The sequence below is a fragment of the Pristis pectinata genome, chromosome 31 (genome assembly GCF_009764475.1).
Source record: "Pristis pectinata isolate sPriPec2 chromosome 31, sPriPec2.1.pri, whole genome shotgun sequence".
Lineage (NCBI taxonomy): Eukaryota > Metazoa > Chordata > Chondrichthyes > Rhinopristiformes > Pristidae > Pristis > Pristis pectinata.
The window spans coordinates 19870689-19897803 of record NC_067435.1 but is presented as its reverse complement, the minus strand read 5'-3'; the positions used below and the strand labels follow the sequence as shown (position 1 = coordinate 19897803).

Here is a 27115-nt window from a genome sequence, read left to right as displayed (position 1 = left end):
GGATGTTATGACCAGCACAAGTTGAGATTGGAAAGTACCCTGTAAATATGTGTATGACTGGGCGTTCATCTTTAAGTAACTTTGCATTTAGCAGCTGGTCCTTGTCCTTGTTAGGAAGTTGCGAGCGTGCTATGTTGGCGCTGGAAGTGTGGCCCCCCAGAATACGCAAAAGATGCATTTCACTGTGTGCTTCAATGTACATGTGACTAATAAAGATATCTTATTTTGTTCCTTTTTCAGGATCTGGGCATCTGTGGTGAGGCCAGAACTCACTGATGACCCAAGGTTGCCTGTGAACTGAGGCCATTTTGGAGGACGTTTCAGAGTTAACCATGTGAGTGGGACTGGAGTCACATATAGGACAGACTCGGTAAGGATATTGGTGAACCAGAAGGGTTTTGCTAAGTCTTCCTAATGACCAGTTTGTTTTAAATTCAAGACTGTTCTCTGGATTTAAAATCCACGGCCCCTGTGGGGGGTTTGAAGCAGGCCCTGGATTTTTGGCCGGCTGCTGTCCTGCTGTGTTGGGTGAAGAGGTGTGACTGAGCACAGTGAATGTTTACAGTGGTTGTCAGAGTGGTAGGTGGAGCAGAGGGTGGTGACAATGACATTCACTGCACTGTTTCCTGATCTGTACTCACCCTTGCAGAGCAGAGCTGTGGGCTTCACAGCAACTTTCAAAAGGAATTGTAAACCTTGGACAAGGGAAGTAAAAGTCCGGCTGCCTGGTGTGTGTTGGGGAGAAGGAGTCTCACTCCCGCACCAAGCAGGTCCCACTTCTGTGTTTACAGTGGCTGATGCATTGTTTACAGCATTTGTCCAGACCGTTAACTTGGCAACAGTCAGGCTGAGTCCTTGATGGAAAAGGCCTGTCAGTCACTGGTTGAATTAGATTCATAGAGTCATACAGCACAGAAACAGGCCCTTTGGCCCGACTCGTCCATGCCGACCAAGATATTGATGTGAGCTAGTCCCGTGTGCACGTATTTGGCCCATGTCCCTCTAAACCTTTCTTCATGTACCTGGCTAAATGTCTTTTAAATGTTGCAAATGTACCCGTCTCAACCACTTCCTCTGGTAGCCCGTTCCACATACCTGTGTGTGGAAACATTGACTCTCAGGTCCCTTTTAAAACTTTTCCCTTTCAACTTAAATGTCTAGTTTTAGAAAACCTGTACTCAATCGATGTCCCTCATGATTTTATAAATCTCTATGAGGTCACCCCTCACTCCAAGGAAAACAGCTCCAGCCCATCCAGTCACTCTTTGTAAGTGAAGCCCTCCAGTCCCAGTAACATCCTTGTAACTATTCTCTGCACGATCTCCTTCGTCTAGCTGGGTGACCAGAACTGCGCACAATACTCCGTGCGGTCTCACCAATGACACATACAGCTGTAACATTGTGTTCCAACTCTTGTTCTCACTGCTGACCAATGAAGGCCAGCGTGCCAACCTGCTTCTTCACCACCCTGTCTACCTGTGTCACCACCTTCAGGGAGCCATGCAGCTGTACCCATAGGTCTCTCTGATCTACAACACTCCCCAGGGCCCTGCCATTCACTGTATACGTCCTCCCCCGACATAACTTCCCAAAATGCAACCCTTCCCATTTGTCCGTGTTAAATTCCATCAGCCATTCCCTGGCCCATTTTCCCAGTTGATCCAGATCCTGCTATAACCTTAGACAACCTTGTGCACTGTCCACTATGCCACTGATTTTGGTGTTATCTGCAAACTTACTGACCATGTTAAGCATGTTCTCATCCAAATCGTTAATGTAAATGACAAACAACAGGCGTCCAGCACTGATCCCTGCGGCACGCTGCTGGTCACAGGCCTCCAGTCTGAACAACACCCCTCCACTACCTCCCTCCGCCTCCTTCCACCAAGTCAAGTTTGTATCCAGTTGGCCATCTCACCCTGGATCCCATTGATCTAACCTAGACCACCTTCCCATGCTGGACCTTGTCAACGGCCTTGCTAATGTCCATGGAGACAACGTCTACCCCCCTGCCCATGTCAATATTTGTTGCCTCTTCAAAAAAAAACTTATAAAATTCATGAGGCATGATTTCACACACAAATCCAAAGTTGTGAACGGTGGGAATGCCTACGTCAAGGAGGTGCACTCCTGGCCTCAGCTGGTGCCCGGCCTGATAGAGCTCCTGAGCAGTGGCTGGTGGTGTGGATGGACCAGGTGCCAGTTCCATGTGCGGGGGTCAAATTGGAATGACCCTGCCACTCACTGCGTATGTCCTACTCCTAAAGTGAATCACCTGGAACTTAACAGAATTAAATTCCATCTGTCGATCTCACGAACTGATCAATCCCCGTCCCCTACAGCCACCAACACTGTGATTTTTGTGTCATCTGCCAACTTACCAATTCTGCCTCCAGTGTAAGTGTGTGCATCATTAACGTGTATAACAAACTGTAAAGGTCCCCGAGCCTTGGTCACAGCTTCCACTTGTATAAACAACCCTCCACTTCCTGTACCAAACCAGTTTTGGATCCACTTGCCCTGGAACCCATGGGCTGTAACCTTTTGGACCGCTCTCCCAAGTGGGACTTTGTCGTAGGCCTTACTGAAGCCCATGTAGACCACAGCACTGCCATCATCAATACATTTTGTTATCTCTTTGAAAACTTCAATTAGATCAAGTCAGACAGGATCTCCCCCTAACAAAGCCATCTTTAATTGATCCTTGCCTTTCCATGTGGAGATTAATCCTGTCTTTCAGAATGTTGTCCAATAACTTGCCAACCACTGACTCACAGCTCTGTAATGAGCTGGCATACCCTGCTGTCACTGATCCAGCAATCTCCCACAGCCTGAGATGCAGTTCATCAGGCCCTGTCCACTCTCCACCCTGCTGATGCATCTGATGCCTCTTCCATTCAAAGGTGATTCGTTCTAGAACTTCACCGCACCCCTCCCTGATGCCTTCCCTCTGTGTGATGTTACTTCTACCAGTGGTGTCTCTGATTCCTATTGTCACACTGTTTCAGGTAGTGTGACTGTGCAGGAAGGGGCTGTTGATCAACTGATTACCTTGCATCCTGTCTGAGTTACAAACCAGAAACCCCTTCAGTTCTGGCTGCTCGATTGCCTTTGTATGTGTTTTGGTTTTGTCGACAGTCCCCTGTTTTTGGTGGATTTTGCAGAGCTCTGGTTTTCTGCGGAGTCTTGCTGCCTGGGCCAAGCTTGTGTTAATTACCCCCTCCTTTCTGTGCTGTGTCCTACCATCCCCCTCCTGCACAGCTCAGCTAAACCACCGGGGGAATGTGGGTCAAACGTCTGGTGACAGCTCCTTCCCACCTCCTGGGCAGTGCCTCGGATATTGGCCCCACGTTGTACACCCCCTGCCCTATCCACCACCCCTACTTCACAGGAAGGTGGGAGGGAGAGGTTGTGAGTCAGTCGGCTGTGGAGGGGACCAGCAGTCACAGGCAGGTATAAGCGAGTTGGGATCAGGGTTGGGTGTAAAGTCGTTGGATGGTGGCGGAGCTGAAGGACTTTCCCCGAGCCTTTAACCACCTGTGTGTGGTACTTTTGGGGACATTCCACCCCCCACCCACACACACACTTCCGTTCAGCAGATGTAAGTGAGACGCTACACGTGGTGTACAGCAGCAGTGTGTGCACAGGGGGAGTTCCCACCATCCACTGCCCTGGGGGAGGGGGAGAAGGGGCAGGTCCGTGTGTGGCTGGGTGAGGGTGTGCGCTGAGGCTGGTGTTTGGTATTCATTCTATGCACATCAGGTCTGCATATCCACAGCAGCACGTTGTTGCCCAGGGTCACCCGACTGTCTTTGTAACTCCAACTGTGCACCGGAGGGAGTCCTCGGGAGAAGCCCCAGGACTGGAGGGCTTGGGTTATATGGAGAGACTGGACAAGCTGGGACTGTTCTCCCTGGAGCAAAGGAGGCTGAGGGGTGACCTGATAGAGGTTATATAAGGTGGGTGGTTGCAGTTGTTTCCCCAGGGTAGGGGAGTCTAAAACAAGAGGGCACAGGTTTAAGGTTTAAAGGGGACCTGAGAGGCACGTTTTTCACACAGAGGGTGGTGGATACATAGAACAAGTCGGCAGAGGAAGCTGTAGACACGGGTCGGCATGAACGAGTTGGGCTGAAGGGCCTGTACTGTGCTGTACAAATCTATGACCCCGTGGCTACAGTCAGGCTCCCCGTTCCCTGCTGCCCCTCATACCAGCAGTGAGGTTCTTGGGGACAACTGGGATCTTCACCCACAGCTTTGCTTCGGAACCAAGGCTCCCTGCTCCACAGACTTAGGGCGACTGGCCCAGTTGTGCAGGAAGTGGGGTGGCAGGGGCCCGGTTGTGCAGGAAGTGGGTGACACGGGTTCTGTCGTGGCATTGTGCTGGGATCTTTGAAGACTCTGAGAAGTCTTGCAGTCAGGAGCAGGCCGAGCCCCTGTGGTCTGCGGATGACGCACTCTCAGTGCAGCCACTGTTCCTTGGAATGGAGCGTCCTGTGTCCAGAGCAGTGGGAGCCAATGAGGGTGGGGACATGGTGCAGGGAGGGCGGTACAGAATGGTGCAGACTGGGTAATGGTCTGGGAAGAGTATGGAAATGGATTTCAATGCTGGTGTCCTGTAAACCTGAGGAAGAACACTCTGAGGACTTTCCAAAGGGAAGAAATTGGAACTAATGGAACACTGGCAGGAACGGAAAACAAACTGCTAGAGGAACTCAGCAGGTCGAGCAGCATCTGAGGGCGGAGAGGGATGGTCACTGATTCAGGTCGAAACCCTTTGGTGTCGAGGGGAGATGGCTGGTATAACATTGTCAAAGAGCAGTCATGAGACAACAGTGAGAGAGGGAGTCACAGACGTCCCGTGGAGACGGGACGGGAACTTGTCGGCACGCTCAAGAACTCAAGAGTCCCTCTCACTGTTCACCCAGCGTTGTTTCTACTGCTCTTCAACACCATTCCTACCTCATTATACTGACCATCTCCCCCCTCAGTCCTGATGCAGGGTCACCACCCCAAACATCCGCTGCCCATTCCCCCCTTAGATGCTGCTCGACCTGCTGAGTTCCTCCAGGAGTTTGTCTTGTTTGCTCCAGATTCCAGCATCTGCACCCCAGGGAGATTTTGGGTCCCAGTACAGTGTTGTGGCTGAGTACAGAAGGTGTTCAAATGTGGGCTTGTATCTTGGAAACTGGGGGGATCAAGTGTGGACTTCCCAGAATGGAACCAGAAATGCAAGGGCTAAATGAGAAAGATTGCAGAAGATAGGACATAATCTGTGGAATTTAGATGAAGGAGTGATTTGGTTGGAGTGTAGAGTAGTATGACCGGTCTCGCTGGTCTTGGCCGCAGCATCCGTATGGAAACTTGAGTGCCTACAGGGTGGTGGGGAGGTTGGAAGAGGTTTCCACAAACAGCGGCTGGTGCTGAGAGCACTGTTGACTGAATACGAGTTGGATGGGTCTTGCTTAGCTGGAACGTGATTGGGGAACAGGGTTAGTTCCCAGACCGAATGGCCAACTCGTGTTCCCAGCCATCCGGTCACCTCCCACACAGCAAAGGACTAATTCATTGGAAAACTATTGCAGCGTATTAGTTGAGTGAATATTGATCAAGGTAGCAACGTCTCAATGACTCTCACATTCTAAAGGTCCTTACAGGCACACAAAGAAATAAGGATGACTTTATTCATCAAGTTTAAACAGAAAATGTTGGCAAGATTCCACAGGTCGGCAAGCAACTGTGGAAGGAGAGGCAGAGTTCATGATTCTCTCTGTCAGAACAGGGAAGTGAGTCCAAGTTGGAACAAGTTAATAATAAGTTGCAGGGAGGGTGGGGTTTGAATGGATTGGACAAAGAATCTGACAGGGTGAGGCCAGAGTTGTCCTGGGGATAAGCTACAAATGACGATGTCTGCTGGATGGGTTAATGGGGGCAGTGAAGAACACAAGAAAATAAGAGCAGGAGTAGGCCACTCGGCCCCTCAATCCTGCCCCACCACAATATGATCACGGCTCCTCTTCTGTACCGGTTCCCCAGAACCCTCAATTCCTCGATCTTTCAAAGACGTATCCATCTCCACCTTGGATGTATCTAATGATCTGGTCTCCACCCCCCTCGGGGGCAGGGAATTCCACGGATTCACCACCCCCTGAGAGGAGAACTTTCTACACTCAGTTTTAGATGACAGACCCATTATCCTGAAGCTCTGTCCCCTTTTTTGTGACTCTCCCATTAGTGAAGACATCTCAACACCTACCCTGTCAAACCTCCCTAGCATGTATATTTGACTAAGGTCACCTCTCATCCTTCTAAACTCCAAGGAATACAGACCCAAACTGTTGGTAGGACAGCCCTCTCATCTCAGTCTAACTCGCTGGGAGTCTCGTCTGGACCACCTCCAACACTACTCTATCCTTCTTTAGGTAAGGGGACTCAAAGTGTGCAGCATTCCGGGTGTGGTCTCACCAATGCCAGGATAGTCAGCATGGCTTTGTGCGTGGTAGATCGTGTTTAATGAATCTTGTAGAGTTTTTCGAGGAGGTTACCAAGAAAGTAAATGAAGGAAATGCTGTGGATGTTGTCTACGTGGACTTTAGTAAGGCCTTTGCAAGGTCCCACATGGGAGGTTAGTTCAGAAGGTTCAGTCACTAGGTATCCATGGAGAGGTTGTAAACTGGATTCGAAATTGGCTGTGTGGGAGAAAACAGATTCGTAGTGGATGATTGTTTCTCAGACTGGAGGCCTGTGACTAGTGGTGTGCCTCAGGGATCTGTGCTGAGACCATTGTTGTTTGTTGTCTATATCAATGATCTAGGTGATAATGTGGTAAATTGGATCAGCAAGTTTGCTGATGACACTAAGATTGGAGGCGTTGTGGACAGCGAGGGAGGATTTCAAAGCTTGCAGAGGGATCTGAACCTACTGGAAAAATGGGCCAGAAAATGGCAGATGGAATTTAATGCAGACAAGTGAGGTGTTGCATTTTGGAAGGAGAAATCAAGGTAGGACATACACAGTAAATGGTAGGGCACTGAGGAGTGCGGAGGAACAAAGGGATCTGGGAGTTCAGATACATAATTCCCTGAAAGTGGCATCACAGGTAGACAGGGTTGTAAAGAAGGCTTTTGGCATCCTGGCATTCGTAAATCAAAGTGTTGAGTATAGGAGTTGGGATGTTATGATGAGGTTGTATAAGACATTGGTGAGGCCAAATTTGGAGTATTGTGTGCAGTTCTGGTCACCTAACTATAGGAAGGATATCAGTAAGATTGGAAAGATTGAACAGGTTAGGACTTTATTCCTTGGAGCATAGAAGAATGAGGGGAGATTTGATAGAAGTTTACAAAATTATGAGGGGCATAGAGTTAATGTGAGTAGGCTCTTTCCACCTAGATTAGGAGAGATAAGTATGAGAGGACGTGGCTTTAGTGTGAAAGGGGAAAGATTTAGGGGGAACATTAGGGGGAACTTCTTCACTCAGAGAGTGTTGGGAGTGTGGAACGAGCTGCCATCTGACGTGGTAAATGCAGGCTCACTCTTAAGTTTTAAGAATAAATTGGATAGATACATGGACAGGAGAGGTCTGGAGGGTTATGGACTGGGTGCAGGTAAATGGGACTAGCCGAATAAAGTTTCAGCACAGACTAGAAGGGCCGAATGGCCTGCTTTCTGTGCTGTAGTATTTTATGGTTCTAATGCCCCGTACAATGGGAACAAAACCTCCCTGTTCTTCAACTCCATCCTCTTCACAATAAAAGCCAACATGCTGTTTGCTGCCTTAATTATTTGTTGAACCTGTCTGATTCATGCACCAGAACACCTAGATCCTGCTAAACTTCACTTATTTACAGTCTCTCTCTGCACAGATGTAATCTGCCTTCTGATTCCTCTTACCAAAGTGCATGACCTCACACTGCCCCACATTAAATTCCATATCTCAGATCTTTGCCCAATCAGTCAATCTATCTATGTCTCAATGTTCGTGTTCCACGTATTTTTATATCGACAAACTTGAAAACTTGACATTTCATTTCCTGCTCCAGGTCATTGATGTAGTCAGTAAAGAACTGAGGGCCAAGAGCTGATCCCTGGGTGCTCCACCACGTTTGACTGGGCATGGCTTTAAAGTAATGGGTGGGAAGTTCAAGGGAGATGTCAGAGGGAGGTTTTTTTACCCAGAGAGTGGTTGGGGCATGGAATGTGCTGCCTGGGGTGGTGGTGGAGGCTGATACATTGGTCAAGTTCAAGAGATTGTTAGATAGGCACATGAAGGAATTTAAAATAGGGGGGTATGTGGGAGGAAGAGGTTAGATAGTCTTAGGCGCGGTTTAAAGGGCGGCACAACATGGTGGGCCGAAGGGTTCTATGATTGTATTCAGCTGTTTGCAGTGATTGGACAGATACATGGATTTGAAAGGTTCAGAGGGTTATGGGTGAAACACAGGCAATGGGGGCTAGCTTGGTAGGCGGCATGGACCAGTTGGGCCGAAGGGCCTGTTTCCATGCTGTATGACTCTATGATTAGTTGCTTCCTCTGATTATTAACTCCAGTATTTTGCCAACAATAGATGTTGAACTAACTTGCTGATAATTTCCCGTCTGTTTTCCTCCCTCCTTCAACAACGAAGTTCCATTGTTTTCTAGTCTTCTGGAACCCTCCCGAAATTTAGTGAGTTTTGAAAAATTTCAACCAATGGGTCCACCTCCTCTAAAATCCTTACGTGCAGGCGATCGGCTCCTGGTGATTTGTCTGCCTTTAGCCCACGAGTTTCTCTAATACTTTATCCTTTGTGATTGGGATTTTTACAAGTTCCCATTCCTGTTATTTGAAACTAGTCCAGCTGTTATCTGTCCTCCGTGGTGAAGACTGATTCAACACATCTGCCGTTTTTTTTGGTTTCCTGTTATTAATTCACCAGCCTTGTTCTCTGGAGGTCCCACACCGACCTTAGCTGCCTATAGACATCCACAGAAACTCTTACTGCTTGTTTTGATATTGCATGCCAGTTTTCTCTCAAAATCAGTTCTCTCTCTGAGATGTTTAGTCTTTCACTGATGGATCCTAAAATCTTCCCAGTCCTCTGTCGTACCACCAGCCCCTGTGACTTCGTACGCCCTGCTTTTCAATTTAGTATTACCTTTGACCTCCTTTATTACCCTTTATTGCCTCTTTCTCATGGAATCCCTCTCTCCAATTGGGATAACTTCCTGCTGAGTGTTGTGGACCAGCTGCCTGAATATTTCCCTCTCTTCATTTACCGACCTGGCTCTTGGCTTATTTTCGCAGTCCACCTTAGACAACTCCACCTTCATACTGTTATAATTGCCCTTATTTAAGTTGAAGACAGTGGTTCTAGTCCTGGTGTGTTCACCCTTAAACTCCATCTAGAATTTCATCACACGGTGGTCGCTACCTCCGAGAGGATCTTTGACAAGGTTCCTTATTAATTCCTCTTTACACATGACCAAACACGGACCTATTTCCAGGTATGTTCCATAACGTGCTGTTCTAAGAAGCAGTCCCCAAGTTCTTCTGTCATACCCTTGTCAGCTTTCTTTGTCCAATCAGTATGTAGATTAAGATCTCCCATGATAATTGCAGTTCCTTTCAAACATGCCCAGGATATTTCCCCATTTATTCTCTGCCATATTGAGTGTTACATTTTGGCGACCCATAATCTTCCCACCCATGTCTTCCTTCCCCTGCTGTCTGTGATTTCAGCCCAAACTGATTTCTGGTTACTGTCCACTGCCCCTGTATCACAACTCAACACCTCTCTAATAGCAGAATCAGATTTATTGTCACTGAAATTTGTTTTGTGGCAGCAGTACAGTGCAAAGACACAAAATTACTATAAATTACAAAAAAAAGAATAACAAGGTAGTGTTCATGGGTTCATGGACTGTTCAGAAATCTGATGGCGGAGGGGAAGAAGCTGTTCCTGAATCGTTGAGTGTGGGTCTTCAGGCTCCTGTACCTCCTCCCTGTTGGTATAACGAGAAGAGGGCATGTCCCAGATGATGAGGGTCCTTGGTGATGGATGCCATTGCATTGAGGCACCGCCTCTTGAAGGAGTCCTTGATGGTGGAATACACACAAAATGCTGTAGGAACTCAGCAGGTCTGGCAGCATCTATGGAGGGAAATGAACGGTCGGTGTTTCGGGTCGAGATCCCCTTCCTGATGAAGGGTCTCGACCTGAAACATCGACTGGTTAATTCCCTCCATAAATGCTGCCTGATCTGAGTTGCTCCAGCATTTTGTGTGTAATACTCCATATTCCAGCATCTGCAGAATCTCTTGGGTCTCCTCGATTGTGGGGAGGGTTGTGCCCGTGATGGAGCTGGCTGAGTCTATAACCCTCTGCAGCCTCTTGCGATCCTGTGCATTGGAGTCTCCGTACCTGTGATGCAACCAGTCAGAATGCTCTCCACTGTACATTTGTAGAAACTTGTAAGAATCTTTGGTGACATACCAAGTCTCCTCAAACTCCTAATGAAGTAGAGCTGCTGGCGTGCCTTATCCATGATTGCATCAATGTGCTGGGCCCAGGACAGATCCTCCCTCGATTAACAACATTACCCCACCTACTTTCCCTTGTGGCCTGTTTTTTGTAACACCGTGTAGCCTGGAATATCGAGCACCCGTTCCTGGTCACCCTGCAACCATGTCTCTGGAAGAACTATTAGATCATCCTAGTATGTTGCTGCTTGTGCTGTTAACTCCTCTGTCTTGTTGTAAATTCTGCATATATTCAGATAAAGGCAGTTAAGCTCTGATTTGTTTATAGCTGTTACTAACTCTGGAATTGCTCTGAGCTCCTTACCTTTGTTTCCATTTCTGTCCCAGCCTGTCACACTTTGCTTCTCAGTTTCCCCTGCACCATGCTGTCTCATTTCCTCTGGATTTATTAAACATCCTGCACTTGAGATTTCCTGCCATGGGGAATGTGCCCTTTTGTTCACTAAAGTTGTAAAAAGCAGGGCAGTTAGGGAGTAAGAACACATACAAAGGAAAGAGAAAGTCCAAAGTTTGAAGGACTATTTTGTGTCAGTCTTCACGGTGGAGGACACGTCTAACGTGCCAAAGAGAGATGTTATGGATGCGATGGGAGGCAAGGACCTTGATACAATCACTATCACTGAAGAGGCAGTGATGAGCAAACTAGTGGGCCTAAAGGTAGACAAGTCCCCTGGTCCTGATGGGATGCATCCCAAGGTACTGACAGAAGTGGTGGAAGTTATAGTAAACGCATTTGTGATAATCTATCAAAATTCTCTGGACTCTGGCCAGGTCCTGACAACGAATGTCATGCCACTGTTTAAAGAAGGATGTAGGCAAAAGGCAGGTAACTATAGGCCAGTTAGGCAGACACAGCATGGATTCAGGAAGGGCAGGTCCTGTTTGACAAACTTACTGGAGTTCTTTGAGGATATAATGAGTGCAGCAGATAGAAAGGAACAGGTGAATGTTGTATACTTGGATTTCCAGAAGGAGTTCAATAACGTGCCGTATAAAAGACATCCATAAGATGAGGATACATGGGGTTGGGGGTAATATATTAGCATGGATAGAGGCAGAGAGTTGGGATAAATGGGTGTTTCTCTGGTTGGCTATCAGTAGTGAACGGGGTGCTGCAGGGGTCAGTGCTGGGCCCACAACTGTTCACGATATACATTAACGATTTGGAAGAGGGGACCGAGTGTAGCGTATGTAAGTTTGCTGATGACACTAAATTGAGTGGAGAAGCAAATTGTGCAGAGGATGCGGAGAGTCACAGAGAGATAGAGATAGGTTAAGTGAGTGGGCAGATGGAGTACCACGTTGGTAAATGCAGTCACCCACTTTGGAAGGAAAATAGATCAGATTATTATTTAAATAGTGAAAGATTGCAGCATGCTGTTGTGCAGGGGGACTTGGGAGTGCTTGTGCATAATCACAAAAGGTCATACATTATCAAGAAGACAAATGGAATGTTGGCCTTCATTGCTAGAGGAATTGAATTTAAGAGCAGGGAGGTTATGCTGCAACTGTGCAGGGTACTGGTGAGGCTGCACCTGGAGTACTCTGTGCAGTTCTGGCCTCCTTACTTGAGGAAAGATATACTGGTTTTCGAGGTGGTGCAGAGGAGGTTCACCAGGTTGATTCTGGAGATGAGGGGGTTAGCCTATGAGGAAAGATTGAGTCGCCGGGGACTATACTCACTGGAATACAGAAGAATGAGAGAGGATCTTATAGAAACATATAAAATTATAAAAGGGATAGATAACATAGAGGCAGGAAGGTTGTTTCCACTGGTAGGTGAGACTCGAACTAGGGGACATTGCCTCAAGATCTAGGACGGAGATGAGGAGAAACTGCTTTTCCCAGAGAGTAGTGAACCTGTGGAATTCTCTGCCCAGGGAAGCAGTAGAGGCTACCTCATTAAATATATTTAAGATGTAGTTAGATAGTTTTTTGCATAGTAGGGGAATTAAGGGTTATGGTGAAAAGGCAGGTAGGTAGATCTGAGTCCACGGGCAGATCAGCCATGATCTTATTGAATGGCGGAGCAGACTCGACGGGCCAGATGACCGACTCCTGCTCCGATTTCTTATAGTTCTTATGTAAGTCATGAGATGCAGGGTGATGGGACATGCCCAGTGGGGTCGGGGGTGGGGCAGGGTCATGTGTGGGACGTGCCCGGCAGGGTCGGGCGTGGGCAGGGTCACGGGTGGGACGTGCCCAGCAGGGTTGGGGGTGGGGCAGGGTCGAGGTGGGATGTGCCCAGCAGGGTCAGGGGTGGGGCAGGGTCACGGGTGGGGTGTGCCCAGCACGGTCGGGGGTGGTGCTGGTTGAGGGACAGACACTGAGCCAGTATCTCAGAGGGTGAGCTGGCCGGTTCTGATACAGAGAGTTACCGGAAGTTGCCCAGGGCGGGAGGCTGCTCCGTGCCCAGATGGAGGGTGAGTTGTTCCTCAGGGTTACGTTGGGCCTCATTGGAGACCACCGACAGATGGGTCAGACTGAGGGTGAGACAGAGAACTGAAGTGACAGGCACCAGGAGGCTCTGGGTCACCCTGTGGTGAACACGTGCTCCACAAACCAACCTGTGACTGGGGTCTCCAGTGTAACCGAGACAGAACCGTCTCACCAAATGCTGCTTTGGAGATTAGAAGTGCAAGTGAAGCACTGCTTCACCTGGAAGGGACCGTTTGTGCCCCTGGACGGTGGGAAGGGACAGTTTGTGCCCCTGGACGGTGGGAAGGGACCGTTTGTGCCCCTGGACGGTGGGAAGGGACCGTTTGTGCCCCTGGACGGTGGGAAGGGACCGTTTGTGCCCCTGGACGGTGGGAAGGGAAAGGACTGGCGTTGCACCTCCTGCAGTTCCATGGGAAAGTGCCGTAAAGACAGGGAGTGGTTGTGGGGATGGAAGGAGAGACCGGGGATTCATGACTGAAGTGGTGAAGGGGGAAGGGATGGAAAATCGTGCCTGGTAGTGCAGGCTTTTTTGAAGCTGCTGCAAATTGTTAAGGACAATCCCTTGAATGCAGAGGTGAGGACCAGGGGAACTCTATTCTTGCTCAGTCCAGGGGGAGAGGAGATGGAAGCAGTGGTGTGGGAAATAATCGCGATGTGGTTCAGGGCTCTGCACTGTGGTAGAGGGGAAGCCACGTTCATGAAGAAGGAAGACATCTCAGAGGCACCTGTGCGTAAAGTCTCACCATCGTAGCAAGTACGATGGAGATGGAGGAGCTGAGGGAATGGAATATAGCCCCTTCCAGGTGAGGAAATATAGTTGTGAGGAGGTGTGGGCTTGAAATGGATGCCTGTCACTAGCCTCTTCCCTCGGCTGGAGAAGATGAGAGGCAAAAGGCGGGGATGGACCATCTGAAAGTGAAGTTGTCTCCACAACTCCCTGGACAATCTAATGTCTCTGCTACATCATGAAATCGAGGGAGGCACAGAAATGTGTTTTGCTTTCATGCACTACTCCCTGTCAGAGGTTTCCTGGTCTGTCATCAGCTACCTGAGAGCTTTATCCAAGTTACCAGCACTCGGCAGCCAACATGTCCCAATCCAGCTGGTGAAAGCACTCTGAGGCAGCCCAGTCCGGTTCTGAGTGTCGCATGGCCTGGAGCAATGTCTCATGAAATGGCATCTGAGGGGTTAAAACAAACTCCAACCAAAACAACAAACACAACCACTGCCCACACCCTTCTCCCTGGACACAACTGTCAGCAGTACACTGTTAAGTCCGATCCCAAAGCACCAACAACGTGTCGGCAAACACGGAAAGGATGAGATCTTCTCACAGAGCACGGGGTAGAAAGTCATCCAAAGATAGAAGCTTGGTTCCCTGCTTCAGCACGGCATTGGGCTCTGCCTCAAGAAATACCTCAGAGGTGGGGCTTGAAAGAGGAGGGGTCACCCTGCAGCATCTCTGCCCAGGATCCAACCCTTCCGATAGGAGGGCAGCCGGTAAACCCGAGATACCCATCTGCACACGTTCCCTGCTGCCCTCTACAACCGTGGCCCTGCTCTTCCACTGACCCCAGCCCTTCCTCCACCCCCAACTTCCTGCAGCCCAGGCTCTGGAATTCCCTGCCCGGACCACCCGTCTCCCCACCTCCCCACTGCTCTGCCACCTTTGCTCTTCACTTTGACGTTGCCCGTCGTTTGGAAGCGGCCGTCAGGGTCTCCCAGGGGAAAACTACAACGAGCTCCGACACCCCTTTCCCTTGCCCTGCCCCTCCCTGTAATGTTAACACGCTGTAACTCCCGTTTCCTGCCACAATTCCCACCATTCCATCCACCCCCAGCTCTCTGAAGCTGAGGAATGTGGTGAGTTACCACGGTGACACCTTGCTGTGGACCCCGGAGACCCTCTGCTGGTTATGAATCTCTCTGGGAGTCTGGAGCCACTGGGGGTTGTGATACAGGTGGCTCAGTGGGTAGATTAACTACCTCACAGCTCCAGTAACCCGGGTTCGATACCGACCTCCGGTACTGTCTGTGTGGAGTTTGCACGTTCTCCTTGTGACCGTGTGGGTTTCCTCTGGGTGCTCGGGTTTCCTCCCACATCCCAACGACGTGTGGGGTTGGTGGGTTAATTTGCAGCTGCAAATTGTCCCCAGTGTGTGGGTGAGGGGTGGAATCTGGGGGGTGTTGGTGGGAATGGGGGGAGAACAGATTAGAGGGGGAGTAGGATTGTTCTGTGAGCCATACGGACTCGATGGGCTGAATGGCCTCCTCTCAAGGTAGGCATTTGCCAAGGTAGGCTGATCCACAAGCTTAAGATGCATGGGATCCATGATGACGTGGCTGTTTGTATACAGAACTGGCTTGCTCTTGGAGGACAGAGAGTGGTTGTGGGAGGCTATTACTCTGGTCTGTAACAGTGGTGTTCCACAGGGATCAGTGCTGGGACCTTTGCTGTTTGTGATGTATATTATGTATAAAAGTAACTTGGATGAAAATGTAGATGGGTGGGTTAGTAAGTTTGCAGATGACACAAAGATTGGTGGAGCTGTGGACAATGAAGATGGTCGTCAGAGGATACAGTGGGATGTAGATCGGTTACAGATATGGGTGGAGAAATGGCAGATGGAGTTTAGTCCAGGCAAGTGTGACGTGTTGCACTTTGGGAGTTCAAATGTAAGGGAATGTGTACAGTCAATGGCAGGACATTCAACAGCACTGATGTACAGGGGAATCTTGGGGTCCAAGTCCACAGCTCGCTGAAAGTGACCATTCAAGTAGATAGGTAAAGAAGGTGTACGGCACACTTGCCTTCATTGGTCGGGGCATTGAATATAGGAATTAGGAAGTCATGTTGCAGCTACATAAAACTTTGGTTAGGCCGCACTTGGAGTATTGTGTGCAGTTCTGCTCACCTCATTACAGGAAGGGTGTGGAGGCTTTGGAGAGGGTGCAGAAGAGGTTTACCAGGATGTTTCCTGGATTAGAGGGTATGAGCTGTAAGGAGAGGTTGGACAAACTTGGTGTTTTCTTTGGAGCGTCGGAAGCTGAGGGGAGACCTGATAGAAGTTTATAAAATCATGGGAGGCATAGCTAGAGTAGACAGTCCGAATCTTTCTCCCAGGGTCGAAATGTCAAGTACTAGAGGACATGCCTTTAATACGGGAGGGGAAAGTTTAAAGGAGATGTGTGGGGCGAGGTTTTTTTTACACAGAATGGTGGGTGCCTGGAACGGGCCACCAGGGGTGGTGGTGGAGGCAGATACGATAGTGACGTTTAAGAAGCTTGTAGATAGATGCATGATGTGCAGGGAATGGAGGGGTGTGGACAATGTGTGGGCAGAAGGGGTTCAGTGTAATTGGACATTGTGTTCAGCGCAGACGTTGTGCGCCGAAGGGCCTCTTCCTGTGCTGTTCTCTGTCTGAAGCAAATATGGAAATATACAACTGCATGGGTAACGGGGACACCATTGCAGAGAGCCCCACCCCTCAGCCCAGGCACAGAGCTTGGGGGGTGGGGGGGGGGAGGGTCACCCCTGCCTCGGCCCTGCAGCCAGTGAACTGGAGACGGAACCACCCAGAGGGTGCAGGGTGGGACTCGCAGCGTAACCGCGGTGTGGCCGCGTGGAAACAGCCATTTACTGCCCGGGTCGTGTGGCACAGACACCGCTCTGGTCAGCACCCGAATACACAAGAGAGGGGGAGAAACGTAGCCACGCCGCAGTGGACAGGGTCAACAAGGAGAGTCTGAACACAGCCCAGGCCCGGCGAGAATATCAGTCCCCGCCACAAAGAAAAGGAGCTCGGATTAAACCAGCCTTGTTCAGAGCCAATGTTAAACGGTTCTCCTGGGAGCAGCAGGACCAGCTCCCGAACACTGGGCCCTTTGTTCACTCCGAGCTCTGACTGCAGGCAGCCAAGGTCACCGAGCTCCCAAGGGGACTCCCTGCTCCTGGAAATAAACCCCCGGTGGTGTGAGGCCTCGGTGAGTGAGAGCCCTGCTCAGGGCGGACCTCGGAGCTGAAGGCCGGACCTGCCCACTTGCCTGGCTGGGCCTCTGTGTCAGACCCCACCCCCTCGTTCAGCTGCCCGTACAGACTTCTCTCTGTGGGTTCATCCGTCAGTATCCCACCCAGGCCTTGTCCCCATTCCGCAACTCACAGAATGGGTGCTGGCCGGTGTGGGGTGGGAGGAGGGACAGAGAGCGAGGTGTGCAAGCAGCAGTGGAGCCTGCATCAGTGAATATAGAGCCAAGTGTCTGTGGTACATTCCCAACCTTGTGGAGGGGACTGTGACCAGAGGAAGATTTACAACTACTGTACTCTGTGTTCAGACAAAAACAATTAAATGAAGGAAGAGACAGTCAAAGAGAAACCTCTGGTGCCTGGGCCATGGGGCAGCAACTTTACAAGCTGAAAGATATTATCAGCCAGTTTAAAACATCCACAGAGAGGGCCTTATCTGCCAGGGAGTAAGATAGTGAATGCCTGTGGGCATGAAGGGAAAAGACCAAACTAAAGTGATAAAGATATGAGGGAGAGGAGACAGAGAAAAATAGAAGTCAAGCTGACTCTGCTGTCTGCTCAACTCTGACTCTGCCCCATTTTATAGTCACAAATAAAATCAGAAAGTGCTAGTGACTCTCAGCAGTGCTGAGAGTTAGAGTCATACTGTTATACAGCACAGAACCAGGCCCTTTGGCCCAACCTAAGGTGCCTACCTGATCTAATCCCATTTGGCCCATATCTCCCTAACCCTTTCCTATCCGTGTACCCATCCAAACGTCTTTTAACTGTTGTAATTGTATCCACCTCTACCACTTCCTCTGGCAGCTTGTTCCATAGACCCACCCCCTTCCGTGTGAAAGGGTTGCCCCGTGCTCACCTTACCTGAGCCAATCCAAAGCTGCTGACCATATCCCAACGTCCGCCTGCTCTGTTTGACCATCACCCACTTGTCTGAACTGGATTCTGCTCCAGAGTCCCTGCAATTAAAACCCCACTGTGGCCTCTGTGTTCCCCATCCGGGGAATGTCCGCCAGTCCCACCCCCTGCAGGATCTCTGCACCCTGTCTCCTCTTCACGGCCTTTGATGTTGTAACTCAGCCACTGTTCCAGAAAGCGCAGTGATGAAATATTAGCAGCAGAAAATTACTTGTGAAGCAGAGGAGGGAGAAAGCACTTGTGGTCCATACAGGATGGAAACAGGCGCTTCAGCCCACTGTGTCCACGCTGGACATCGAGGGCCTATCTGCTCGTTCTCCAGCACTGGGGAGTTCCCTCCATGTCTTGTCCTTGTAAGTGTTCATCGAAATACTTAAATGTTTCGGGAATACCTGCTTCTATCTCCCCCTCAGGTAGTGTCTTCCAGATTTTAACCACCCTCTTGGTGAAAATAAATCCTCGCCTCCCCACCAACTCCCCCCTGCCTTGCTCTCCCCCTGTGCCCCTGTTTATACCTACCTCTGCTGGGGAAGTGTTTCTTGCTATCCACCATGCCTATGCCTCTCATAATTTTGTCAAATTGTCAGGTCCTCCCTCACTTATCACTGATCCAAGGAAAACATTCCCAGCTTATCCAGGAGACACCAGAGACTGCAGACACTGGAATCTGGAGCAACAAACAATCTGCTGGAGGAACTCAGCAGGTCGAGCAGCATCTGTGGAGGAGGGGAGTTGTGGGCATTTTGGGTCGAAACCCTGCATCAGGACCGTTGTTGCTCCAGCCTCACCTCACAACTGAAGCACTTCATCCCTGGCAACATCCTGGGAATCTCCTCTGCACCCTCTCCAGTGCAGTCACATCCTTCCTGCAGTGTGGTGACCAGAACTGGGTGCAGTACTCCATCTGTGGCCTAACCAATGTTTTATAAAGTTGTACCATAACCTTCCTGCTCTTACATCCTATGTCCCAGCTAATGAAGGCAAATACTCTGTACGACTTCTTCACCTTATCGACCTGCCCCACTGCCTTCAGGGATCCTAAGAGTTGCACACCAAGGTGTGTCTGTTCCTCGATGTTCCCGGGATCCAGCCCAACCTTCCAACATGCATCACCTTACCTGTTTCAGGATTTCCCTCCCCATCTCATCAAACTCATTCCATAGCTGAAGTCCACCCTCCTCACAATCAACACCGCACTAATTTTAGTGTTGAATGCAAACTTACTGATCATGCCTCCTGCATCTATATCCATGTAATTGATGTATATAACAAACAGAAAGGGGCCCAGCACCGACCTCTGTGGGATATTACCGGGCACAGGCTTCCAATCACAAAACAGCCATTCACCATCACCCTCTGACTCAGACAATTTCAGATCTAGTTTGTCAAATTGCCCCTTTTGGACCAGTCTCCCATGTGGGACCCATCAAGGGCCTTGCTGAAGTTCATATTGACTACAACTACATCACATTGACACACTCAACGCATTTAATCAAATTGGTCCAACAGGATTTCCCCTTAACAAAGTCTCACGGACTATTCCTGATCAATCTCATTCTCTTCAAAACTTCTTTTCCAATAGTTCCCCCACCACTGATGTCGGAGAGAGTGAACTGGTATGGAAGTGTTCTGTCCCAGACCAGGGGTTCACACCTTGTGCGGTGAGCTGTGGTGATTAGTGTGGACCTGACACTGTTTGTATTTCAGGTAGAAGCTGATCCCAGCCGAGAGGGAAGGAGCCATGGGAGACTGCCACTACAACCAGACCATCCCCTTCTTCTACCAATCAGCCGGCAAAGAACTGAGTCACAACTGGCGGACAAAGGACGTGCTGGTGGTTACCCTGGGCCTGCTGGTATGTGTGATAGTCATACTGGCCAACGCGCTGGTTATCGCAGCCATTGTCCTCAACCGCCGCTTCCACCAACCCATCTTCTACCTGCTGGCCAACCTGGCTGCAACGGATTTCTTCTCTGGTGTCGCCTACATGTACCTCATGTTCCACACTGGCCCTCGCACCGCAGAGCTGACGGTGCACACGTGGTTCCTGCGGCAGGGGCTGATCGACACCAGCCTGACAGCCTCTGTCGCCAACCTCCTGGCTGTCGCTGTGGAGCGTCACCAGACGGTCTTCCAGATGCAGCTACACAGCAACATGAGCAACCAGCGAGTGACTTTCCTCATCGTCTGTATCTGGGTCACTGCCATCCTCATGGGGCTGATCCCCCAAATGGGCTGGAACTGCGTGTGCAGCCTGGGCACCTGCTCTCAGATGGCTCCTCTCTACAGCCGCAGCTACCTGGTCTTCTGGGCCATCTCCAACCTGGTCATTTTCTGTGTCATGCTGCTGGTGTACATGCGCATCTTCTGCTACGTCCAACACAAGGTGCAGAGGATGTCCCAGCATACCTTTCATTCCAGACACAAGGAGACCATGATGAACCTCATGAAGACTGTGGTCATCATTCTGAGTGAGTCTTCCATTCTTTACAGAGATGGGTCACACTGAGTGTTTACGTTGTGCACACACCTCCACACCTGTATCGCGAACCTCCCCTTTCCCCATCCCCAACCCCCTCCCCCTCAGGGAATCCATTATCCCTCAGGCTTGTCCTGAAATGTATTGTTCTGCTTTCTACCTCTGAGTGTAGTAGTGTCTGCTGCGTTCTCTGGTAGTCATGGCCAGTTCTGGGATCCCAACCAATCTGCAAACCCTAGAAAAATAAGTAAAGAAAAGAAAGGGCCCAGACCCTGAGATCGGCACTGTGAGTTACCAGAGGGTTTGGGGCAAAGGCAGGAAAGTCCCAGGTGAGAGAAACTGGGGAAAGGTGAGTCGAAGCCATGTGGGAGAATTTGCTGAAATGTCATTGGGCTGTGAAGCTGTGGTGATCCACAGGATGTGAATTTCTGTCTGTGTCTGTCAGTAAGGTGGGGAAGGGCAAGTTGCCGTTACGACTGTCTGTGCACTGAGTGTGCAGATGTTTAACCCAAACACGTGCATGACATGGTGGTAGACATGTTCCACTCCACTCTCTCAGCTGCCAAAATCTTTTGGTGGATTTTGCAACCTCCGTCGTGAACAGATCTGTTGAGGAGTGCCAGGCTGTGTCTGGACTTCCTGCCTGTGTTGTTAACACCTCTCGTTCTGCCTTGGGAGGTTCCAACCTGATAGCCTCAACAACATCGATTTCTCTAACTTCTGGTAACCCCACCCCTTCACTTTCTCTCTTCCCCCCCCCCCCCCCCACTCCTTTGTCTTCCCTTATTCCTTTGGCTCCCTTCCCCCGTCTTGATGACCTGCCCATCTCCTCCCTCCCCCCCCCCCCCCAATCCTTTATCCTGTGGTCCACTGCCCTCTCCTAACGGATTTCTCCTTCTTCAGCCCTTTGCCTCTTCTCTGTATCACCTCTCAGCTTATTACATCTCCTCCCCCTCCCCAGTCCACCTACCTTCCCCCCTCACCTGGACCCACCTATCACCTGAACTCACCTGTCTCCTGCCTGTGTGCGCTCCTCCCCCTTCCCCCACCACCTTATTCTGGCTTCTGCCCTCTTCCCTTCCAGTCCTGATGAAGGGTCTCGGCCCAGACGTCGACTGTTTATTTCCCTCCATGGATGCTGCCTGACCTGCTGAGTTCCCCCAGCACTCTGTGTAATGTGTCGTTACTCGTGCTCTGATCCTTGGGGGAGGTGGGGAGGGGCTGTGGACGGACTTCGACTTTGTGACGGTTCTGAGTTTGATTGTGCTGGGTAACGACCTCCCTCCCTGCACGTCCCAACTGATGAGGTGGTTCACCAAAAATGCCGGTGAGATTGGGAGCTGCAGTCAGTGGCTCCTGACCACACTGCAGCTGGGAGAGGCTGGAGGGAGGTTTGCTCACCAGTGGGGCTGCGACTCTTGCCCTGCCTGGTTTCGTAATGTAGGTGTGGCAGTGAGCCATTCTCCAGTAACCAGTACATGTCTGTGTAAGTCATTGCCGTGGATCAGTGTGGAACAACGGAGCGCCAGACTGATGGATTCTGAAGGAACAATCCCTGATCACGTGGCTTCAGTAAATCCACACCAGCCCCCCACTCAAATCCCACTGCAGCTCTCCGAAATACCTCTGCCCCTCCCACACACATCCGCCCCCATGCATCCACACCCCCTCCTTGCCCAGGCCAGGAAGGAGGTTGCTGCAGGTCTGATTAGAGATTTTTAGATATCTATGGGTCCCAGATGAGGTGCCTTTATTCAAAAAGGGCTTCAGGGTGAAGTCTGGTAACTACAGACCAGTGAGTTGGATGTTGGTGGTGGGGAGCGATTGAAAAAATGTTTGAGGGATGGGATTAATTTGCATGTAAACAAAGATAGTTGGCATGGGTTTGTTAGGGGGATATTCTGTCTGACTAAGTTGATTGTATTTTTTAAAGTGCTGCCAGAATACATTGATGGGGGCAGTGCAGTTGTGTCCATGTGGACTTCAGGCCTTTGACAAGGTCCCACATGGGAGTCTCGTTCAACACATCAGAGCCTTTGGGATCCAGGCAAGTTGGCAGATTGGACCCAAAATTGGCTTGGTGACAGGAAGCAGAGGGTGGTGGTGCAGGGTTGTTTTTGTGATTGTAAGCGCGTGGCCACGCGGGCGGATCAGTGCTGGGACCCTTACACTTGGATGGGAGTGTAGGAGGCACGGCTGGGAAGTTTGTAGGGGACGTGAATATTGGCAGTGGAGTTGATAGTGAGGGAGGTGGTAACAGTCAGCAGCATGTGGACACAGCTGTGGCAGATGGAATTTAACCCTGGTAAGTGCCAAGTGATGCACTTTGAGGGGAAATAGTGACCTTGGTGTATTTGAACTTGGATTGTGAAGAAGAGTATTGAACGCCGTGACCGTCTTCAAGCAAGAGGGCATGATTGAAGGAGGAAGAGTGAAACATCGGCATGAGGGGAAATGTGAGGAGTCCAGGGCCTTTTGAAGATGTGAATGGCAACAAACGAGAGAGGAATTGACGCTGGCTCTGCCAACATGGTCAGGTCCTGCCTCGGGACCCGTGACGCTGCTGATTTGTTCCAGTGTGTAACGAGGATGGGGTTAGACTGGGCAACTCCTCCTGACCTCGGTGATAGAATAATACTGGGAAAACATCTGAAGATCAGTCTAAATAATCACTTCAAATCAAGGACAGTCAGCACGATTTGTTAAAGAAAAGGTCACGCCGAACTAATTTGATTGGGGCGGTGACAATGAGGACTGTGGAGGGGAGTGTATGTGAAGTAATGTACGTGGGAGTTTAGCAGGCGTTTGGGAAGATCCCACGTGACAAACTGATGAGAGAAGCAAAGAGCATTGATCAACCGAGCTTTGAGTGACTGGAAGGCTGAGGCGGGGTTCTGCAGGGTTAGCTCCAGGTCTCTGCTCGTTGTTGTGTGCTGTCAATGATTTGGATTTAATTGGAGCCACGATGAAGCAGCAGCCGGTGATGCAGCATTGATCACGGGATTGGTGAGAAGAAAGTTTGTGGGCAAGGGATTTGATCTGGGAAAGTGAGGAGTTCAAAGAAATTAGCATGAATAACAAATTAGTGTTTGAAGTAATGAATGGGACTGAGGAGCTCCATGACCTGTGTCCTTGGGGGTCTGAAGGAGGTGGCAGTGGAGCTGGATGTACTGGTTGCCATGGGTTCTAGAACAGCTCCTACAGATTGGAGGATAGTAAATGTAACCGCTCTATTTAAACAAGGAGAGAGAAAATGGGGATTTGTAGATCAGATAACCTAATGTCAGGAACAGGGAAATTCCTGGCATCTATTCTTCAGGAAGTGCCAACAAGGCACTTAAAAAATAATAATAGGTTTGGGCAGAGTCAGCGTGGATTTATGAAAGGAAATCATGTTTGACAAGTCTGTTTTCTATGAGGTTGTAAGAACAGAAGCGGGTGTATTGAAAAGGTGCCTTCCAACAGATTATTACACAAGATTTGAGCTGCAGATAAAGTTCTGATGTGGATTGAGAATGGATTAGTGGCTCGAAAACAGGAGAAATGGGTTCCTTTTGGGTTGGGAAGCTGTAGTCAGTGGGGTGTGCTTGGGATCTGTGCTGAGACCCCAACTGTTCATGGTCTACATTCTTGATGTGGATGAGGGGATCAAGTGTGATGTGTACAAGTTCGCTGATGGCTAAGTGCCAGTGTGGGTTGTGAGGAGCATGCAGAGAGCCTTCAGGCGGACTTAGGCAGGGCAAGGACATGGCGGATGGGTCATGATGTGAAAAACATGAGGTTTTCGACTTTGGAAGAAAGAATAGAAATGCGAGCTAGTTTCTAAATTGGTGAGATGGGAAGGTGTTTGTGTTCCAAGGGAGCTGGGTGCCCTTGTACATGGATCACTGACAGTTGCATTTCTTCAGGAAGGCTTTTAGCACATCACTGCATCTTTTCCCCTCTCCTAGTTGTCTCTTCCCAAGACACAGGTTGGAACAGGGTATCTGTTTCAGGAGTCTGGGGTTGGGTGTATAAATGATGTGGTCTGCCCAAAGCAGCCAACTAAGTATAATTTGGGCCTTAGTGATGGGGGTGTTGGCTTGGGAAATGAAACTGATGCTGGGTTGCTGGTCTGTCCAGTGAATTAGGAGGATTTTGTGGAGCTAGATAGAATCTTTCCAATGTATTGAGCTGCCTGCTGTAGGTCGTCAGTTCTCAGGGGGCAGGGATCGTTGCTGCCCAGTAGACCATGAGCTTTGCACCAGGCCTGAGGTATTGATCTTCAAATACCAAAGTCAGTGCTTGTGCATCAAAGCAGTGCTCATTCCATTGTCAAGCTCTGCCTTTGCCAAGCGGAGGCTCCCAGTACATGGGAAGTTGGCCATGTTTTCCAGGGTCTCGTCATGAACCTTCGTTTTCAGCGGGTTGTGTGGTGCGGGAGCGGCAGAGCAGCGGGGGACCTTCGAGTGCTTCAGTGACAGTGCGGACAGTGGCTGAAGTTCAGCCGTGGAGTGTGTGTAAACACGAGTGTCACCTGCTTGCTGCAGCTCAGTGACTGAGGTTGTGGCGAGCAATCGGCGGAGGTTAAATGGCTTCCCATTAACTCTGAAGATGGGCTCCACTCCTGTGAGGTTTGGAGGTGAGAAAGTTATTGGGGCAGTGACGTATCCCTGTTGGATGCTGGTTGTCACTGGGAAGGTTCTGGAGCAGAGCTGTTGGTTGGTACCGCGGCCTGCACACTGTCGAGGAGCAGGTGGGCAGCTGGATTTGAGGAGGGTTTAGTGCAGTCAAAGGCTTTGGTGAGGAGGAGGGGGCCATGTATGGTGTCTGTGCTGCTCCCTGCCCGTTTCCCAGTCACAGATCTACCCCTTTATCTCAGAGATACTGTGGCCATGGACATCTTCAGTCCGACTGTGGTGACGACAGAGGGGTCTGTGGACACAGGTCCACCCCCTTATCTCAGAGATACTGCGGCCATGGACGTGTTCGGTCCGACTGTGGTGACCACAGAGTCTCTGGTGTCTGCTGCGGGAAGTCGTCGCTCAGCCCCTCCTCAGCTGCCCCCTCCTGGTGGGTTTGTGGGTTTGTCATGTGAGAAGGCTGTCAGCAGGCTGGGCCCACGCCCAAGCTCAGAGGGATGAATGGTGATCCAGGTGAATGATACAGACCAGTTCCAGGACTTGGCAGGGCAGATGTGGGGCTGGTGTGTTCCCTGGCTGTGGGGCTGGAACCCAGCAATGGCTGAAATGGGAAGGAGTTTCTCCATGTGGAGTGTGTTGAGCCTTTAGGATTCCCTCCACCAGGGCTCTGGAGGCTCCGGCACTGAGAAGGTTCAATACCCAGATCAATAGATTTTCAGATATGAAGGGGATCAGGACTATGAAGTTAGTGCAGGGAAAAGACTAGCTGGGAATGTCGGAACAGGCTCGCGGTTCCCCCCCCCAGCCCAGTCCCGTGGTCCCGTACCATGATGTTGCAGGGACCAGAATGTGTTGCTTATAAAGAGGCAGGTTTCAACTGGAGTTTATTTCCTTTGGAACAAGAGACCGAGCACTGAAACTCATACACATTTAAGAAGTGCCTGGATTAGCCTTGCAGAGCTGTGTCCTTTGTGGTTGTGAATCAAGAGCTCGGACGTGGGATTACCCGAAATAACTGGGTACTTCTGACCACCTCCAGATCTGCACTTGAGCTGCAACTCTTCAAGGTTTGTCCTGGGGCACTAACTGTTTTACTGTGTGTGGAACGTATTCAGCAGCCCAGAGCTATCCCAGCTGGAACCCACACTGGGCTACGTCTGCACCCACACAAACATCTTGCAACTCCTTCAGTGTCTCACCCTGACAGTACCCAGGATTTGGGCTGCAGAGTGACCGTTGTCAGAACAGTGAAGCAAAATACAACAGTGGTTGGTGTTTGTTTGGGCAGAGGTTACTACTTAAGACTTTTAATAAGGCCTTTACAATTCTCTGGGCTCCATGTGGGACAACAACCTCTCCACACAGTGTATTTTTAGTAACGCTTCCTCTCTGTGTACATCAGTGAGGAACAAGCAGTGCTGGAAGTGCTCGGATAACACAACTGGGAGTGAGACATTACTGGGGTAGCAGTGTTTGGGGAGTGAGCCTGTAAACCAAGGTACCCCTGTCTGATTGGATGCAACAATGGCCCCACTTGCCACTGTGGAGAGCTGGGGAGTTGTTCTGATTTCTCAGTCAGTATTTATCTCAGACTTTGCAGTAACCATGATCTCATTGCTATTTGTGGAACTTTGCTGAGTGCAAATGATCACTTCACTTCCTCGAACTCAGCTGTGTCAACACTGGAAAGACATCTTCCTTGCTGTGAAGCATTGCATGCGAGTGGGCAGCCTTCAGGTGGATGTGTGAAAGCAGATCCCCCACATTCCTGTCCTCTGCCCTCTGGTACTTTCCTTTTGAAGATGTTGCGGGAAACAGCTGTGCACAGCAGGATTTCCCCTTGCCATTCAAACACAATGAGCCTCGAATTTAGTAGTTAGTGTCTCTGTGGTCAACTTATTCCTGTTAATTGCACACCACTCACTGGGAGGGAGAGGACGAGCTCACTGAGCGTGGGGACCAGAGCCAAGGCAATGTACAATCCCAGGGAGGGTGTTGGCAGTGTGGCTCTGCCCGACAAGGAGCTGTTGTTGGTTAATGTCAGGGTGGTGAGGTTACTGTCACTGAGGCAGGCTCACTTCTGAGGGAGTGGTGGGCTGTGGGGGTCCCCAAGTG

The 27115-nt window shown here is 50.1% G+C and overlaps 1 protein-coding gene across 3 annotated transcripts in view; it reads left to right on the top strand.

Annotated features, from left to right (window-relative positions):
• Positions 1-27115, top strand: part of lpar2a (lysophosphatidic acid receptor 2a) — a 63029-nt gene that overhangs the window by 13551 nt on the left and 22363 nt on the right. For 2 of the 3 annotated variants that reach the window (XM_052042103.1, XM_052042101.1), the window contains exons 2-3: positions 241-370; positions 19607-20370. In XM_052042103.1, coding sequence (XP_051898063.1) covers positions 19641-20370 — 730 coding nt within the window. In that variant the 5' untranslated portion in view covers positions 241-370; positions 19607-19640. The remainder of the gene's footprint in view (positions 1-240; positions 371-19606; positions 20371-27115) is intronic. The other variant, XM_052042102.1, reaches the window with a different exon arrangement.